At 42.2% G+C, this 20,558-nt stretch overlaps 1 protein-coding gene across 2 annotated transcripts in view; it reads right to left on the minus strand.

Annotated features, from left to right (window-relative positions):
- Positions 1-5,246, minus strand: part of LOC124791187 (DNA repair protein RAD51 homolog 1) — an 84,957-nt gene extending 79,711 nt beyond the window's left edge. The window contains exons 1-2 of one of the 2 annotated variants that reach the window (XM_047257841.1): positions 5,132-5,242; positions 4,921-5,054 (exon numbers count right to left, since the gene is read on the minus strand). In XM_047257841.1, the coding sequence (XP_047113797.1) occupies positions 4,921-5,010 (90 nt within the window). In that variant the 5' untranslated portion in view covers positions 5,011-5,054; positions 5,132-5,242. Of the gene's footprint in view, positions 1-4,920 lie in introns of both variants that reach the window. The other variant, XM_047257840.1, reaches the window with a different exon arrangement.
- Positions 5,247-20,558: the final 15,312 nt, after the last annotated feature.

Raw genomic sequence — 20,558 nt, forward strand, 5'->3', positions numbered from 1 at the left:
CCACCAAGACAATTCCTTCGGCGGGAAAGGTCATGGCATCAGTGTTCTGGGATGCAAAGGGGATTTTTTTTTTGTATCTCCCCACTGGGCAAACAATTACTGGAGAACACTATGCTAATCTTCTGGAAAAATTACAACAAAAGATACACGAATAGGCCAGGTTTAGTAAGAAAGAAAGTAATCTTCCATCAAGACAATGCTCGCTCGCATACGTGCTGCCGCCATGGCAAAATTACATGAACTAAGGTATGAATCATTGCCACACCAGCCTTATTCACCTGATATAGCTCCGCCAGACTTCCACCTCTTCCCAAAACTGAAAATTTTTCTTGGTGGACAAAGATCCACTTCAAACGAAGAATTGATAGACAGAGTTGACAACTATTTTGCAGGCCTTGAGGGAACTTATTTTCGAGATGGGATCAAGGCACTGGAACATCGTTGGACCAAGTGCATTAGTCTACAAGGAGACTATACTGAAAAAAAAAATAGATTCAGTGATGTAAGTGCTTTTTTTCTATTCCATTCTGAGAACTTTTGAGACAACCCCTATCACACTGCCCTGGAGCACTCCTAGTGCTACCCCGTTTTCAATGAACACTTGCCATCGTGGACAAAATACTGTGTTCTATTATTTAAGATGACTTGAAGCCAGTAATATACCTGGGAGCCTATTCTGCATGCAAGTGCCTTCATTAACAGTCTGCAGTGGGGTACCATGTCGAATCTAGAAATATGGAACCTGACTGTTGCCCTTCATCCATAGTTTAAAGTATATCATATGAGAAAACAGCAAGCTGGGGTTTGCATGAAGATGCTTTCTAAAGAATGGACATGAGCTTTACGGTCTCTAGGAAATTTATTATTTTCTAACTACAGAACGTGCTCAAAAATTCTGCAGCAAACCAATGTTAAGGATATTGGTCTGTAGTTTTGTGGGCCCGTACTTTTACCCTTCTTATTTACAAGAGTCACCTGTGCTTTTTTCCAGTCGTTTGGCACTTTGTGCTGGTCCTGAGATTTACAATAAAGGTAAACTAAGTAAGGGACCAACGACGTAGAGTAGTCTTTGTAAAACCGAACTGGGATTCCATCCGGACATAGCAACTTATTTGTTTTCAACTCTTTCAGCTGTTTCTCTACACCACGGATGATTATTATTATTATGTCATCCATACGGGATTCTGTGTGATGATCGAACGACAGTATGTTTGTACAACTATCCTGTGTGAACGATTTCTTAAACGTGGAATTCCTTTTGGTGTCTTCTACTGCCAAACCAGACTAGTCAATGAGTGAGTGGATGGAAGCCTTGGACCCACTTAGTGATTTTATGCAGTATCACAATTTTTTTGGGGTTCTCTGCAAGATCTTTAGCCAAGGTACCAAAGTGGTAGCTGTCATCCATTTTCCGGATTTCATTATTAAACCACACTGGGTCTTTTCCGTCCTTAATCCACTTTCTAGGCGCATACTTGTCCAGAGCACGATTTACGACTTGTTTAAATTTTGCCCATAATCCCCCTATGTGGATCATTCTGGAACTAAATGATTGCAGTTCATTGTCTTCATAAGATGCTAACACCTGCTTATCTGCTCTTTCCTGCAGAAAAACTCTCCTAGCCCTCTTGCCTAATTTATTAACTTTTATACCCACAGTCACTATGATGACATCATGATCACTAATCCCCTTCTCTATACTGACACCATCGAAAAGGTCTGGTCTGTTTCTAGCTACAAGGTCCAAGATAATTCCACTGCTTGTCAGTTGCCGAACTAGCTGCTCAAGGCAGTCTTCAGAAAACGTGTTCAAAAATACTTCATAAGACTGTCTGTCTGTATTCCCTCCAATGAATCCACACATGGCCCAGCCTATACTCAGTAGGTTGAAGTCACCATCAACTAGTATTGCACGATCTGGGTATTTATGCACAAAAACTTTACTTGAATGACTCTAGAACTGTCACAGCAGAGTCAGGTAGTCAGTAAAAACATCGAATAATTAACATGGTTTCACCTGGACCTGTTATGCATGACCAGATAACTTCACTATCACATTCAATTTTAACTTCAGTAGAGACTATATTTTTGTTGACTGCAATGAATACCCCCCTTCTATGGTGTATAATCGGTCTTTCCGATACCCATTCCAAGATTCGCTAAATATCTCAGAGCTTTTTACTTCGGGCTTTAACCAGTTCTCAGTCCCAAGAATAATATGAGGTTGAGAACTTCCCTAGAGGGCAGTAAATTCGGGAACTTTGTTACAAACAATTTGACAATTTACTGATAAAATTTTTACAGTTGAAGTGTGTGTACTCTGAATGCGGTCTGATTTCCCTATATGCTTGTGGACTGGAGAGTGTTCATGAGGGTACCTCAAACTACTGCCTAGCCTAACAAAAAAAAATGTACACTCCACAAGTATTCTGCTATCTTTGTGTAGAGCACCCCTGACCTATCAAGCAGAGTCCTACAAGTCCTCACTGGATAATGCAGGTCCAGAAATCTGCAGCCTAGACCATCACAGAGACGACGAATACTTCGGTTGAGACACTCCGCTCGGCTCCAAACCAAAGGATCCTGTACAACTCTGACCACAATGCTGCAACTTGCAAGTTCTGCTCGCACCCTATGTGCGACACTAGCAGTCTTCCCCACCTCTGCCAGTCACCTGTAAGAACTGAGGATGGCCTCAGAACCCGCTCAATAGCCGCAGGCAAGGCCGCCTCCACATCTCAAATGAGCACCCCCCCCACCCCCCCCAGCAGACATACTGAGTGCACATTGAATTTCTTTCCAACCCAGAATGTTCTCTTTCTATTGCGCTCCACAACATGCCTAACAATGGAGCTCTCAATAACTAATAAACCCTGCCCATATGTTAATACTTGGACCCTGCTGTCTACTAACAGGGTGAATAGGCGAGGCCATACGGCTAGCTTCCACATTGGTCCTTCATCTCGAGTGATGCAGACAAGTTACCACCCGCCACTCATCCTGCGGGTCCACCACTTCGGTGCTCAGCAGTAGAGACCATGGGCAAAACAAATGAAACCTGAGGTATTCTATGTGGCGTTCCAGAATCCCTGCCACTCCTATACCCCAAGGAGGTAGCCTGAAGGCGACTGATTGCAGCCAACACCACAGTCAATTGTTCGCGAATTGGAGCCAGCTCCCCTTGTGTCTGCACACAGCAGGCACACACCCTAGCCATCCTAGCAAGACTAATTGAAGAGTAAACAGTAAAAGCTGGCAGAAACCTATATAAACAGCTTGTTAACCTCCTGACATATAACCAAGGGATGCTGATGCCTCAATGAACTATGTAGATTGCTGTTCAGAAGGAATCACAACTGAGTTACAGACTGCCTCAATTTACACTTAATAAAAAAAACTTCCAAGCTAAGCTGAATTCCCAAATGAACTCCCTATATGTCACAACACAGAGTGTATGTGAAGTTTGTGTCAACAAGTAGTCTGAAACATATGTAGTGTTTAACCTGCATACTAAAGATTCAATGAAGAGAGTGTAAGAGTTTTTTTGGATGGAATAACTGTGAAAGGGAAACAGGCCAATAACAACATTTGAACGTAATAGTCCTTCAGACCAGAAGCACAAATAATTTTGGTAAGCTTACAGGTTCCAAACAAACCATAAGAATCCAGAGGTAATTACTTCTATACATAACAACCAACTGACACAGCAAGTATATTCTTCAAAAAATTTAGGTGTTCACAAATGACAGGAAGATGAATTAAAAACAACACTTTTTACAGATGGGAGGTGGAGGGGGGGAGTGGAGTTAGTAGCAACATTTGCTCAAACATTTATATCTCAGTTTTGTGCAGTTACTGTCTCACCATATTGTGGTCATTTCCATTCATTATATGTTGGGGTATAACTTTCTGTGGCAGCATGCCAATTCTGGAATTTCAGTGTTCCTGTTATGCACTCTGGCAATCACACAAGCCTGTGTTCAACTGCAATGCCTTATGGACACTCTTCATGTCCTCCTCTTGGCCAAGCATATTTCATTTGACATCTACCTATCTACTGTTCCATACGTTGCTTCACATTCGTTGCACAGTAGAAGCTGTTTCTTAAGAATGTTCATAATGCTACTTGTGAACAATTCAAGGTCTCTGTCGTTATTTCACTTTTTCCCCCCATCTGCAGCTATTCATGCTGAGCTACAGATGTCAAGGGGCATGTAACTGCCTGTGACAAGTGCAGCAATACTTTGGGTTTTACCTTTAAGTATATGCTAATTATGGCACTTCTTAAACACACACAATTTCCACTTAACATCAGTTTTTAATTATTGGTGTACTCAGCACATTCATAGAATAATAAAAACGCTAGTGTAATAATTACATACATACTAGTGCAAACAGTAGTGATGCCTTGGAGCAATCTGAAGGTATAACTCAGAAAGAGAGTAGTAAGTGAAGTAAGCGTTTTCTTATGAGGCAGACTGCAGGCATATGTCAAAATGCTACAACTAAATTTAATTATCTCACAAAATTTGGTATTAGCCCTACTCTCATTACATGACATGTAGATCAAGCAGAAACCACAGGCTGCTTTTGGGTATCCGAGCAGTAAGGACCTATTAAAAACACACAATATAAATAGTAATATTTGTAAAACCATCCTTGCATAATGCCTCATCAGTATAAACATATGCTACTTTTTACTATCAACATTCAAATGAATTACAACATAAACCATTTAGGTAAGTGAATCGCACAATGTACTTTTGAAATCATACGTTCCACGCAGTGTAATTATGGTCCCGCAGCATTTGAAAGATCACAACTACAGCTGTGTCTATCTTACGAAATCTTACCGGGGAATTTCACAGTACAGAACACAACACCAAATACATAGTAACAATCTTGATAGACAAGAATTACCTCGAGCTTATTGATAAGTAATGGACCGCAGTCATCGAGATTGTCCTCTTGCTGGACTAAGCTTGACGCACTAGCTGATGACATAGCCATTGATCACTCAAATCATGTAAAACAAGCATCAACTAAAAAGATTCCTAGTGAAAACGAAAACCTAAACAGCTGATACATTCGGCTTCTCATGCCTCAATATTCTCACCATCATTAAACTTACGTCAATACAAAATTGCTGTCAACATAAACAATATCACACAAAATTCATAACTCGAGTATTTTTCACGCACAATTCCCATCCACTCAAAGTCAAAATATGTTTTCCGCCAAGAAGTTCATACACGCTTGCCAACTATTGAACAAGTACTAACTGGTATATCAACGATTTGTCTTAATTATTATATTCGTATACAAATATATTTTAATCAATACGTAGAATGGTATACACCAAATAACACGAGATATTTGTCCCGTATTATTGAAGGGTTATTGGAAACAATCCGGTAACCTCGCTATCAATACGATGCGTGAGTATGGTACTATATTCTGTGATAAGTCTCGTAAGTTCGTCTGATTTTCGTCATTTCAACAATGTGGTCGTCACATATTTGGTATGAATTTCATGCTTCTTCATTTGGCGGCTCATGATACCCACTCCTTACCGCGAGTGTGAATTTTAGCATTGTAGAATTTGCTAAAGGGACTTATCAGTGAGAATTACGTAGACGATATGCAGTTTTTTAAGGTCGTACTCAGAGCTTCCAGTGCGACAGAAATAAAATATCACGTGCTTTAGTTGTATATGCGAATGAGGTATTCGAAAACCTTCCCGTAACCAACTGCATTAAAAACTCACTGTCATAAAAATTTTCAGAACTTTTGGGTCAGTTTGTAGAATGCTGCATCTTGATATTTGTGCCAAAAACGAAAGGATCAAAACTGATAGTAATAATAATTATTTTTTAAATATTCTTGAAGTTTTCTTTTAAGGCCGGTCCACACTAGCAGTCAATGGAACGTCCGTCACGTTACGTCACGTCATCGTCAGAGTGTTTTTGCAATGGACGTTACGTCACGTCAATTCGCTAAGCACAGTATCGAACAGTGAAGTGCTGTTATGAGATACCATCCGAGATACAAAACGAAGGAGTATTGTATCGGAATTCAGGAACTAACAACAATAAAGTTCATTAATGGACAAAGCAAACTTCATAACGTATATTCTTGATTAATTTTGTATGATAAATTGCAGAGAAGTGAAACAACATGGACATAGAAGGCCGTCTCACAGTGTGGAAGTAGAGGGAACACTTCTGACGTCAGTTCTAACGGCGTGTCTAGGGTAGTTCAGTGTGGGCAATGATTCTCTGAAGCTGTGTTGCGTAGCTGAAGAAGGGCTTGTTTATAATCATTAGTAGGCGGCGCAGAGAATATCATGGCGCTTCCCCAGTGTGACGGCTTCCGACTGCTCACTGCACGTTCTGCTGCTGCCGTGGCTACTGCCGCGTTGCCATTTTACCACTATTTTCCGATCCTGTTAAGTACGACTAGGGCTGCGAGGACGTGTCAGGCCATGTAAACCCTATAATACGAAGTTGAGCGTTTTTTGTATCTACACTGTATAGCGTCTACAGACAACTGAGCGATTTTGTGCATCGAGTGACATTTCTTATCTATAGAAATGCTTTTGCAACAAAATCGTAGAACTTGTGACTCTCGTTTAAAATGGGAGACATGAGACAATTGCTAGACAATGTTGCACAACCCTTCGTGTTGAGGACCTGTTGGTATTCACTGATCAGCCTCAACATTATGGCCACTGACCTGCTATCGACATAAAACCGTCCAGGCGATAGCAGCATCACCTGGTGGGGAATGACTGCTAGTCAGACAAACGCATGGTGCATGTAATATCGGCGAGGGTGCTGTCCGTGTGTGGAATGGGGAAGGTGCATGATCTGTCTGAGTTTGGCCAAAGATTGTGACAACCTGAAGGCTTGGGACAAGCATTTCTGAAACTGTATGACTTTTTGGGTGCTCGAGGGGTGCTGGGGTGGGTGTCTTCAACATGAGGCCGAAACCAAGGTGAAACCTCATCTAGATGTAGTAATGTTGGACAGCCACCCCTCATTACAGATTTCGGACGTTATAGGCTGGGCAGGCTGGTAAAAAAAGGACAAGCAGCGAACTGTAGTGGAACTCATATCAGACTTTAATGCTGAGTAGAGTACAAACGTGTATGAACACACGGTGCACCATACCATCCCAATGATGGGCTTCCACAATTGACGACCCATTCATGTACCAATGTTAACACCACAACATCAGCAATTACGACTGAAATGGGCATGTGACTATCGGTTCTAGATGTGGGCACATTGGCAGTGCATTGCATGGTTGATGGATCCTGATACCTTCTTCATCATGCCGATGGTAGAGCGTGAATCTGTTATCTTCCAGGATAACAGCTCCTTGACACATGTACTGTGGAATGGAGACAAGTTGGCGGAAGCTCCATTATGCTCTGGGTAATATTCAAGTGGGCATCCATGGGTCCAGTGGAGTTCGTGCATGGCACTATGACAGCCAAGGAGTATTGTACACTGATTGCAGACAACATACACCCCTTCATGGCGATTATGTTTCCCAATGGCAGTGGCATTTTTCAGCAAGATAATGTGCCAAGTCACAAGGCCACAGTGTGATGGAGTGGTTCAAGGAACACAGTGACGAGTTCCAGCTGATGTTCTGGCACCCCAACTCGCCAGATACGAAACTAATCGAACACATCTGGGATGTGATTGAATGTGGCATCAGAGCTCATCGCCCCCTCCCCAGAATTTATGGAAATTAGACTACTTGTGTGTGCAGATGCGGTGCCAACTCCCTCCAGCAATGTACCAAGGCCTCATTGCTGCCATGCCAGAAACATGTCGCCACTGCTGTCCATGCCAAAGGTGGACTTACTGGCTATTATATAGATGGTCATAATGTTTTGGCTGATCAGTGTATGTGGCCTCCAGTAATTCTCATTGTTCTGTGGAAAACGCTTCATCGTTTTTTTATTGTTTCTGTTTTTCTTATTGTTAAACACTGCTTATCAAGATGTGGCCACTGACGAAAGTTTTGCAGTTGACTGAAGATATTCACGTGGCATCATTTTTGTGGGATCTTAGTAATTCCAAATATAACCGCAACAAGAAGAAGTTGGTAATCGAAGAGCTTGTTAAAAAATAGACATCAGCAAGTGATGTAAAAAAAAGATGCTCCTTCTACTTTCGAAGTCGAAACTAAATTATAGCTGAAATGAGACCCCTCCACAAAAAGCACACGTTTCCACCAACGTCTCCTCTTTCGTTTTCTTTTTTTTTTTTTTTTTTTCACCCCCATTATCATTGCAGAAGCTGATAACCGAATAACGTCAGCCATATTTAGCAAATATCGAGAACAAGGCGTTCATGGCTGTAACAAGACAAAGTATCTAGACTGTCTGTATACTTTGTCTAGCTGCATGACTACAGACAGTCCCTTTACAATGTCTACCGACAATCGCTCGATTTTGTATACAAGCATGTACTTACTTTTACTCTCAGGACGACAGCAAAGTGCGGGGCTGTCCGTGGCGTCCAGATGCCAAGGTGGCAGGTAGCGGTTCATGTCCCAGCGAAGGTAAAAACATCTACATCAATGACGCGGCGCTAAACCGCCTAAGCTCGATGTCACATAACTGCCCAGCTGTTCAACGGTAACGAACCAGTTTGGTCCCGTTTAAATACCGCTTCCCCCAGCAGATTTCGCGGTAAAAGCGGAGTTAGTGTGTCAAGTCATGTAGTATGGAATCGGGTGATGACCCAGTTGTCGTAATCTGGCTGAAATAGTCCCTGCAAGCTGGCCCAGTGTCGGCAGTTGCGGCCTGTCGTCGCAGAGGCGTTGCCAAGCTGCTGACCATACAGCCCACTGGCGGTCACCGAGCGACTTTGGCAGTGACATGATTTCGTCCTGGTGCTGCACTGCTGGTTCAAAGTACGGTTTCTAACATCACACTTTATAGTCAGTTCACGCTAGCCCTCAACGGACCATCAAGTCACATCACTGTGATGTGAAGGTGTATTCACACTGGTCGTCACATCACGTCAGTTAGCTTAAGCCTAGTACCGAACGGTGAAAGTGCGGTTATGAGATATCCCTGTGATACAAAAAGTCAGAGTAAGTTATGGAAACTGAGAAACTGGAAATGATAAACTTAATTAATGGGAAAACGAATTTCATAACGTATGTTCTTGATCAATTTTGTGTAGTAAAATACTGAGAAATGAAACAACATTTCAAAACATCGAAATTTATTTGGTAGCGAAAACATACACTTTCAAACACATCAAGCGGTATTCATAAAGGAACAAATAGAGCCTGTTTGCCTTATCCACTACGTTTTTTTCCTTGCACAAGTAGCAACGTCATAAAGAACTGTGTTTCTCTCCTTCATTAGAGCTGACAGTTAAAATATCATTTAATGAAAACTGCTACCTCAACTTACGTTCTTATTTTTACACAGTGAAGGTGTCAGCTCTGTCCTGTTATTATAAAAACTAAATAATTTTTCACTCTCAGATATCTGACGGTGCGTGTGAAACAATACTCAAAGATAAAAAATATGCAAGTCATCATGGAACATTTGCAATTTGCCTCGAAGCACAATAATAAAATAAAGATTAAAAAGGTACAAAAGCACAAAATCCACTACAATAACGACGTTAGGTGTGGAGAAAATATGCTAAAATTCGAAGTTCACAGACGAAGAGACATTTTCCGCTACCAGCAGCATTCCCATCAAAACTTTCTTCCCGAAACCTCGACGGCGACGTGATGTGATGTCACAGAAGGACAAGGGCCTGTGTGAATATCACCCACTTGAAATGCATTGTGGAATGTTTTGACATAACATGGCAACAAGTGTGAATTTCCCTTTATATTGAACAAAAATAGAAACTAGAATTTAAGGTTACACTGAGGACGATGTAATTAAAGACAGAACATGATCTTAGGTTGGACAAGGATGGTGAAGGAAACTGGCTGAGCCCTTTCGAAATCTTTCCTGTCATTTGCCATAGCTGAATCCAGAAGCAAATACAATGCCACAACTACCTCACTTCAGTTTTACACAATATAATATGGGACTGAATAGATACAGTGGTTTAGAAGAATGAACTTTAACGCTATTTGTACTAGAGCTGGTCAGTGAACTGGAGCAACTCAGATCTTCGACTAGTGCACTCCCTCCACTTATATCCAGCGCCATCAAAGGAGAAGAAACACATTAGGTGATCATTTGATGGAATGACAGCGTATGGACATAGGCAGGATGCTTTTTAATATACTTCATGCGTCTTACAAAGAAACAGGTATGTTAAAGTTTACATAGATTTGAAGGCGAAATTAACAACCACATGTAGTGATAACTTTTATTTAGCAGATCAACAGGAATGTGATTTGACAAGAATAAACATGTCATACACTGAACAAATATCAAACTCCATGGATCAATAACTTTATCAAACCTCCAACCCCCCACCCCCACCCCAAAAGTGGAGAGCACCTAGGTTATAGGGATATTTGAATCTAACTATTTGAGCAGCTCTTATGTGTACAGTTGGTTGTGGCAGTAGTGCGCTCTTAGATGTGATCAAATGTGCGGCCGGTGTATGATGCCTGGGCATACAATGTGTAGTGCAGGACTGCATTACTAATGGAATAAGAGGATTTCTGGTGCACTTTTGATTTCAAATTGATATAATTGATCAATTAATTCCTCCCCTCACCCATGATAATGTCATGTGTTTTCCCAGTTGGTATGTGTCCCATTCCCCCACCACGTTCTATGAAATCCCTGCCCCTTCACTCCCGTACCTCCACCTAAGGAAAAAAAAAAAAAAAAAAGGGTCGCTCAGTCAGTGTTGGACTGGGAGAAACTCATGACAGTCAAACACATTGCACTGAGAAATTTAAGGCATTGGAATATTGTTTAAACAATTCGTGGGGGGTACTGTTTATTTAAGCAAATTGCAGAAGCCAAGGTATGCAGAATATTGTTTATTTAAACAATTTGCAAGTAGACTCAAAATAAAAATAACTCTGCACAGGACACTCTCCCCACAGCTACAAGTTGAAATAAATACCTCTTCTTCAGCTACAAGTCAAAATACATCTATAGACGGTCAAAAAATATCTCTAAATATATCGCCTAAATCAACTAAAGCCAGTTGCACATACCGCAAATGGACTCTAAACCACTTCTGCACCCAATAAAAAGCTCGTAAATACATCTAAATATTGCCTACAAAACAATAGCTCATAGAAAACGGCTCGCTGCATAATGAGAGCTGTAGTTTCTTCTGCAGATGACACAGGAACTACCACGTTTTGAAACGTTCGAGATGTGTCACAGGAAATAAATCATCTGAACAGACGCAGGAATTCGAAGCACTGTCCTAAAGATGAGAATAACCACCACGACACGCTGTTGTACCCGAAAAAAACACTTACTGTATTAATAACAATCACTTCACTATCATGCAACCCGCCGCCATGTGTGCGTGCTTTTGTGAATGGACTCGCTACCGCTGTCCGATACTGTATGAAGTCCCGGCCGGAAGTCGGACCCTGGCTGTTGTGACATCTCGGATCACGCCGCCGCAACCGTCGAAGACTTCCAGTACAAAGGTTTGCTGGACACAGCCCAGGCTCGGACAAAGAAGTGTGATGTCACGGATCACCCCTCCTTACAGTGGTACAAGCGATTTCTGGAAATTTTGGTCGAAGTTTGAATCTCATTGGCTCCTGAAAATACCCTTTGGAACTCTCCATCAACTGTCCTTCCCGATTGGGTGCCCATTCAAAACAATGCCCTCTGGTCGGCTGCCTTTGAAGTGCGGTGAGTCTCTATAAGCCACTCATCCACCTCCCTCATCCTCATTCTGCTCCTGTCCCCTGTGGACGCTATAGTTCTGTGTTAATCAGTGCATGTCCGTATTTGAAAATGAAACGCAGCAGCAGCAACTCTAGCATTAGCGGCAAGTGCCGTAGATTTGTAGAAGACGAACTACCACATAAGTAAATAAATTATTTTCATTGATCTGTGGCTATGATGTTGAAATTGAGAAAATTTCGAGTGTCAAATTCTACAGAGCATTTCTCGTCAGTAATTCCGTTTTTTCCCCCCTCTTGCTACAGCACAGCTCCAGAATTTCATTTTGGAATGTGAGGCGAGACTGGGAAAAGAGGACGCTGGACAATGGCGAACTCTCCCTGTTGAGGTCCAGCCTCTCGTGGAAAATCCACAACCAGTACTGCCTTGCTAGTATTTAAAAAAATTCATCGCAGTAATGTAGTTTGTTCTTATATAGTGGCTGTGGTTTGATGTTCAAAATTTCTTATTTCTTGCTTGTTCTTGTTACAGCTTACATGGCGGAAATACAGGCTGATCTGGTGGCAATGTTGGAGGCTGGAAAGGGAAAAAAAAACCAACAACAGCAGCAACACGGTGCGGGAAAGCCTGCAGCAAAGAATACTCAGCAGTAACGGTGGCATGGGTATAGAAAAAAATCTCTCTGTAGTAGCTGTGTAATCTTACACCGTGTGTGTGTGTGTGTGTGTGTGTGTGTGTGTGTGTGTGTGTGTTTCAACATTCAAAAAAATTATCCCTCGTCATGTTACATCAACAATTATAGGGAAGCTGGACCTGGTATGCAGGCAGCTGGAGACTTTTCACCAGCAGCAACAGATGCTAGAACAGCCTCCAGCACACAATGAGACACCAGAACAGCCTTGTAAGTAGAAAAAAAGTTCTGCAGTGCTAAAATATTTGACGTTTCTGTCTGTAGTGTAGGAAGTTTTTCTCTAAGAAATCGGTATATATCTCTTTGTTGTAGGCGAGATGGGTGGGTGGCTCCATGGCGATTCTGACAAAGATGGGATCCCTGTATGGGTCAGAGAACAGAAGAGGCGCAAAGGCGCTGTCAACTGGTCCTTTTCAGAGGAGGATAACTTTCCTGGACGGGTGATGTAGACACACAGTGGTGTGGATGAAATGCTTGTGCCACGGACCTGGAGCAAAAAACGTATTTTTTTATACTCACTCACTCTGCTTATAACCACGTGATCGTATGTATTTCTCTCTGGAAAGTTGCACTTAATTTTTTCATTATTCGCCCATCTACAGTGGTGCTATATCCACAGCCACAGGACGTCATGGTGCAGATGCTAGAGGCAGTCAAACCAAGGGCCACGAAGCGTGGCCAAATGAGGCATACATCACGATGGACGGCGCAGGAAGCTGTCGCGGCCGCCGCTCACCCAGCTCCTATCGCCGCTTCAGCACCTCTCTGGCATCAATGGATAGGTCATCAGGAAGATCAATTCTACCTCAAGGTAGTGGGTCAGGTGTGCAACAACAGCAACCCTGAGAGCCATTACCACAGCCAAGCTGCTCACACTGGCCTGATCCAGTAAAACCGCTTCCATCTTCTCATCTACATCTACATCTACATCCATACTCCGCAAGCCACCTGACGGTGTGTGGCGGAGGGTAGCTTGAGTACCTCTATCGGTTCTCCATTCTATTCCAGTCTCGTATTGTTCGTGGAAAGGAAGACTGTCGGTATACCTCTGTGTGGGCTCTAATCTCTCTGATTTTATCCTCATGGTCTCTTTGCGAGATATACGGAGGGGGGAGCAATATACTGCTTGACTCCTCGGTGAAGGTATGTTCTCGAAACTTCAACAGAAGCCCGTACCGAGCTACTGAGCGTCTCTCCTGCAGCGTCTTCCACTGGAGTTTATCTATCATCTCCCTAACGCTTTCGCGATTATTAAATGATCCTGTAACGAAGCGCGCTGCTCTCCGTTGGATCTTCTCTATCTCTTCTATCAACCCTATCTGGCACGGATCCCACACTGCTGAGCAGTATTCAAGCAGTGGGCGAACAAGCGTACTGTAACCTACTTCCTTTGTTTTCGGATTGCATTTCCTTAGGATTCTTCCAGTGAATCTCAGTCTAGCATCTGCTTTACCGACGATCAACTTTATATGGTCATTCCATTTTAAATCACTCCTAATGCCTACTCCCAGGTAATTTATGGAATTAACTGCTTCCAGTTGCTGACTTGCTATATTGTAGTTAAATGATAAAGGATCTTTCTTTCTATGTATTCGCAGCACTTTACACTTGTCTACATTGAGATTCAATTCCCATTCCCTATACCATGCGTCAATTCATTGCAGATCCTCCTGCATTTCAATACAATTTTCCATTGTTACAACCTCTCGATATACTACAGCACGCTCATCCAAGAATTGCGCCCGGCGGGCGCGCCCCCGCCCCGTGGGCGCAAGTCATTGTAGTTCAGCGCTCCGTCCGCGACCGTGTGTCGCTAGTGTCGCCATAGGAGCCATAGGAGCGAGAGAGAGAGAGAGAGAGGTGCGGAGCGAGTGGGACCGCACAGCACTGCTCTAGACTGTCCCGCGGTCATATCAAAATAACAGAGGAAGCGCACCTCTGTAAAAGAGGTCTATGAACGGTGAAACAAGCAAACCATTTACTGTCTAGGCAACAACTAATGTTCGTGTGGCAGAATTACTGCGCAAAGTTTTAGGAAACAATATCCAAAACAAGAATCGAAGAACAACTTAGTAGTTTTTTGACCCACAGGTTGATTCTATTAGTACTGCACACGCACACTCGTCATATGAACAATAGGCGTCTTCTGAAAAATATATCAGTTTCTTAAATGAACTATAGTCATAAATATTCTATTTTAGAAATAATTTTATGTAAGGGATATAGAGTCGCATTCTTACTGTTAGTAGTTACAAGTAAATATTTTTTATTGTACTTCGTGCTACAGCTTTTTGTATCCCTTTTCAGAGTTTAGAATTCGGATGCATAGTTTGCTGTTTTTTACGTAATAATTTTAACTGACCAAGTTTGAAAACTTACTAAAAATAGAATTAAGCTTATAAAGCTCTTTAATTCTTACAGTCATTTTTGTTATAGAAGACAGTTAACATTTTACACGTTTTTCTTTTTCGAGGAAACGATTTTGTCTAGGTTTGGTACAATATTCCGTGAGACTGCTAACCTCAAAGAATTAGTCAAGTTTTTATCGCCAAGTACTGAACGGTTCGTAGTTTTAGCAAGCTTTAAAAGAGAGAAAAAGCGCTCTCAAATATAAGTGGAGCCAAGCATTGAGAGAACGATAGCCGCGTGCTTGTGCAAAAGAGGATATTTCTCACGTGGAAGACAGCTGTAGAAGTCATCCAAAGTTTTACACATAAGAAAGCGGTCCTTCAGGCAGATATCGCACTGCAGGTCAATCAGCTCTAGTTGAAGTACTTGTGAGACGTCCTCTGCCCGAAGGGAAAACGGGCGAGCAAACATATCTAAGGCCGGTTGAAGCTCACTTAGCTCCAAAAATATGTTTTCAAACTGTTCTTGTAATTCGCAAATGATTTGAACATAATCTGAAAAATCTCCTTCAACGCTGTCCAGTGCAGGAGAGTGTCCACAATTCTTCTCCCGCAACTGTTTTTCCCACGAAACAAGGTTTTCTTTTTTTTATGCTTGAATCGAGTGCACTAAATCAACAACAGAGTGATTCTCGCCTTGGGGTGAAATGTTCAAAGTATTTAAATTACCAGTAAGGCTACTTAGGACCACAAAGTAGTTCTTCTGGACGTCCTTTCATTTCCAAAAAGATATTTATTTCGCCCCTCAAGGAGAAACACCGATGAAGCAGCTTTCCTCTGCTCAGCCATCTTACTTCGGCGTGGTAGGGGATGTCCGGGGATTCCGCTTCGATATCAGCCAGAAATTCTTTAAACTGGCGATGTGTGAGTCCATGCGATCGCAGATAATTAACCGTTTGAAGAACTGTGCCCATAACATTTTTTATGTTGACAATCTTCGCACAAAGTGCGTGGTGGTGTATCAGACAATGGACTGCCGTGAATTAGGAACAGCCAACTTCAGCCATTTTTGACCTGACGAAACTCAGGAATCCAGTGCGTATCCCTAGGAGCGCAAGGGCTCCATCCGTTGTTACAATTGTCAGTCGTTCCCATTTTAAACCCATTGACTCTAACACATTTTCTACGTCTAGAAAAATATTCGAACCCGTGGTTGCGTCTTTTAATGGTATAAGGTCGAGAAATTCTTCTGTGACACGCAGATTGTCGTCGTCACCTCGAATGAATATGACGAGCTGAGATGTGTCCGCAACGTCCGCGGAGTCGTCAAGAGCGATAGAAAATGAAATGAAGTTTGACGCTCTCTCCATTAATTGCTGCTCCATAACTGAGGCCATATCTTCAATTCGGCGGGCAACAGTTTGAGGCGAAAGAGCTACTTTTTCAAATTTTTCTGTGAGGTCTGCTGGACAAATACAAGCCGCCGAGTCGACCAGACAATCCTTGATGAGATTCCCAGCCGCAAAGGGTTTCCCTGCTTTCGCAATTCTCAGTGAGCATTTGTAGCTTGGCGCGAACTTTGCCCACCTGTTTCCTGCTCCTACCACGGCAAAAAAGAACATAGAAATAAATTTGTACAATCCTGTTTTTTAAAACACTTTTATCATTTTACCAATTAATTGTTTCATTCATTGAAAGTCAAATAAAAACTAACAAAAAAAAAAGATTGGTTTTAGGTGCGTTTTCCCCCAGTTCCTCTGAAAAGCGGCCTTAGACGCTGGCAAGGACAGCGAAATGTGATTGCAAAATAATTTTTTATCTATTGGAATATTTGCGTTTTAATTAATTGAGAACATAGATCAAACTACAACATATGTTTTCCCATCGATAAAAACACAAATATACAAAAACAAAGAGCGACTCTTAATGACACTTTGCTGCCCGAGAGAGCGTTTGTGAAGGGTTTTCAGAAAGTGGCAAAAAATAACGCACCTGAAATTTCTTATGTCTGTGCGACGCGATTTAGTGCGACCCAAGTATAAAAATTAACCAAAAAGAAATGTTCCTTGTTGCTGACAATCTGGTATTCGATAACTGGCACATTGCTAAGTGACATACCAGATTATAAAATATAGTTTTATTTGTCATCTTTATAAATAATAGAGTCATACGATAGGAAACACTTAGTTCACAGTGATGCTGCTTGAAATTGTATTTCAGTTCTTCAAGCTTTCACTGGCGTTCCTCTTGCGACAGATTTCCTAACTGATATTTGTGACAGGTATTAAAGTGCCGTTCAATCGAGCACTTTCTTAAAAACATGAGGTTCCGATGACATACTAAACATTTGGCCTGATTTTCGACAGCAGTACAAAGGAAATTAATTTCCCACTCAGTTTTAAATAGTGCGGACGCGCGCTCCTCTTTCTTTTTGTCTGCTGTTGTTGACCATCCATCTCGATCCACTGTAGCCTTACGTCTGTTGACTAACGGCACTGTTTCGTATCAATGCTTTTGACCGCTGCTGGTGCGGCGGTCTGTCGTCCGTAAGAAGCGCGCGTACAGGGGCATAGTGAGGCTCGGCGGGCGTTCCGCACGGCCGGCTAAACGACACGACTCGGCCACTGCGACAACACACGAATTCGCCCGGGGCGCTGGCTGCGGGCGATCACGGGCGCTAGCGCCCCAGGGGCACAGTCTGGACGAGCCTGTACTACAGCATCATCCGCAAAAAGCCTCAGTGAACTTCCGATGTTATCCGCAAGGTCATTTATATATATTGTGAATAGCAATGGTCCTACGACACTCCTCTGCGGCACACCTGAAATCACTCTTACTTCGGAAGACTTCTCTCCATTGAGAATGACATGCTGCGTCCTGTTATCTAGAAACTCTTCAATCCAATCACACAATTGGTCTGATAGTCCATATGCTCTTACTTAGTTCATTAAACGACTGTGGGAAACTGCATCGAACGCCTTACGGAAGTCAAGAAACACGGCATCTACCTGGGAACCCGTGTCTATGGCCCTCTGAGTCTCGTGGACGAATAGCGCAAGCTAGGTTTCACAAGATCGTCTTTATCGAAACCCATGCTGATTCCTACAGAGTAGGTTTCTAGTCTCCAGAAAAGTCATTATACTTGAACATAATACATGTTCCAAAATTCTACAACTGATTGACGTTAGAGATATAGGCCTACAGTTCTGCACATCTGTTCGATGTCCCTTCTTGAAAACGGGTATGACCTGTGGAACTTTTGGAACGCTACGCTCTTCTAGAGACCTACGGTACATCGCTGCAAGAAGGGGGCCAAGTTCCTGCGCGTACTCTGTGTAAAATCGAACTGGTATCCCATCAGGTCCAGTGGCCTTATCTCTTTTGAGCGATTTTAATTGTTTTTCTATCCCTCTGTCACCTATTTCAATATCTATCATTTTGTCATTTGTGCGACACTCTAGAGAAGTAACTACAGTGCAGTCTTCCTCTGTGAAACAGCTTTGGAAAAAGACATTTAGTATTTCGGCCTTTAGTCTGTCATCCTCGGTTTCAGTACCATTTTGGTCACAGAGTGTCTGGACATTTTGTTTTGATCCACCTACCGCTTTGACATAAGACCAAAATTACTTACGATTTTCTGCCAAGTCAGTACATAGAACTTTACTTTCGAATTCATTAAACGCCTCTCGCATAGCCCTCCTCACACTACATTTCGCTCTGTGTAATTTTTGTTTGTCTGCAAGACTTTGGCTTTGTTTATGTTTGCTGTGAAGTTCCCTTTGCTTCCGTAGCAGTTTTCTAACTCGGTTGCTGTACCACGGTGGCTCTTTTCCATCTCTTATGAGCCGGCCGAAGTGGCCGTGCGGTTCTGGGAGCTACAGTCTGGAGCCGAGCGACCGCTACGGTCGCAGGTTCGAATCCTGCCTCGGGCATGGATGTATGTGATGTCCTTAGGTTAGTTGGGTTTAATTAGTTCTAAGTTCTAGGCGACTGATGACCTCAGCAGTTAAGTCACATAGTGCTCAGAGCCATTTGAACCATCTCTTACGATCTTGCTTGGTTCATACTCATCTACTGCATATTGTACGATGGTTTTGAACTTTGTCCACTGATCCTCAACACTACCTGTACTTGAGACAAAACTTTTGTGTTGAGCCGTCAAGTACTCTGAAATCTGCTTTTTGTCACTTTTGCTAAACAAAAAAATCTTCCTACCTTTTTTAATATTTCTATTTACGGCTGAAATCATCGATGCAGTAACCGCTTTATGATCGCTGATTCCCTGTCCTGCGTTAACTGTTTCAAGTAGTTCGAGTCTCTTTGTCACCAGAAGGTCTAATATGTTATCGCCACCAGTCGGTTCTATGTTTAACTGCTCAAGATAGTTTTCAGATAATGCACTTAAAAAAATTTCACTGGATTCTTTGTCCCTGCCACCCATTATAAACGTTTGAGTCTCCCAGTCTATATCTGGTAAATTAAAATCTCCACCCAGAACTATAACATGGTCGGGAAATCTACTCGAAATATTTCCCAAATTTTCCTTCAGGTGCTCTGCCACTACAGTTGCTGAGCCAGGGGGCCTGTAGAGACATCCAATTACCATGTTTGAGCCTGCTTTAACCTCCTCGCCAGAATCAGCATCGACGAAAGGTTTGTGTGTCTCATCACGCACCCCTTCGTCCGTTCAAACTTAATCAGAATAATTGCTGGAGCTCATCCAAGATCATCCTGCAGACACTTATTTAAAGAGCTAGAGATCTTCACTGTACCCTCACAATATATATATATATATATATTCACTTATGAAATTTGTTATTAACAATCCGAACGAATTCAAAAGTAATAGCAGTGTACATGGCTACAACACTAGGAAAAGGATGATCTTCACTACTCAAGGTTAAATCTAACTTAAGCTCAGAAGGTGGTAAATTATGCTGTCACAAAAGTCTTTGGTCGCTTACCTCATAGCATCAAAAGTCTGACAGATAGCCATATGGCATTTAAAAGGAAATTTAAAGAATTTCTCAATGGCAACTCCTTCTACTCAGTAGATGAATTTTTGGATATAGTAAGTGGGTAATTGCCCCAACCCCCACCAAAAAAAATTAAAAATTATTAAGTGTCATGTAATATTTTGTGCAATGTAATATCTTGTTTAGACACCTTTTATTAACCTGACATATTCCACATCATTACGAAGTGTTGTATTCATAATCTATGGAACGAGTACTAATCTAATCTCTAATCTTATCTAATCTTCCCAGCTCCATGATCAACCAGACGGATCTCATCTCATAGTAGTATAATAGTGATGATTCTGTGGCTAGTGACAGTTCGCTCACCTGTCCTTTTAGTGAAGGCCTCATGGCCTCATGACACTCAGTGGTTGCTAAAATCTTTAAGGGCGAGTTTCTTTAACCAGAACTGGGAATCCAGCAGGAGCGTACCGTGGCAAACCCAGTTTCTGTAAGTGTGCCTTCCTGAGTTGGATGCAGAACTCCTCAAAATTCTTAGCGATCAGTGCCGTTCTCTGCTGTGAGTTAATGTATCCCCCCTAACAGCAAGGCAATGTTGAGGAAAATAGTCTTCAATACATTTGGGAGGGGGGGGGGGGGGGACGTGGATAATGGCGTGATATCGCAGGGCACATCAATTGCTGAGTCGTTTTGTGAGTCCATCTGGA

The sequence above is a fragment of the Schistocerca piceifrons genome, chromosome 1, assembly GCF_021461385.2.
Source record: "Schistocerca piceifrons isolate TAMUIC-IGC-003096 chromosome 1, iqSchPice1.1, whole genome shotgun sequence".
In the NCBI taxonomy this organism is placed as follows: domain Eukaryota; kingdom Metazoa; phylum Arthropoda; class Insecta; order Orthoptera; family Acrididae; genus Schistocerca; species Schistocerca piceifrons.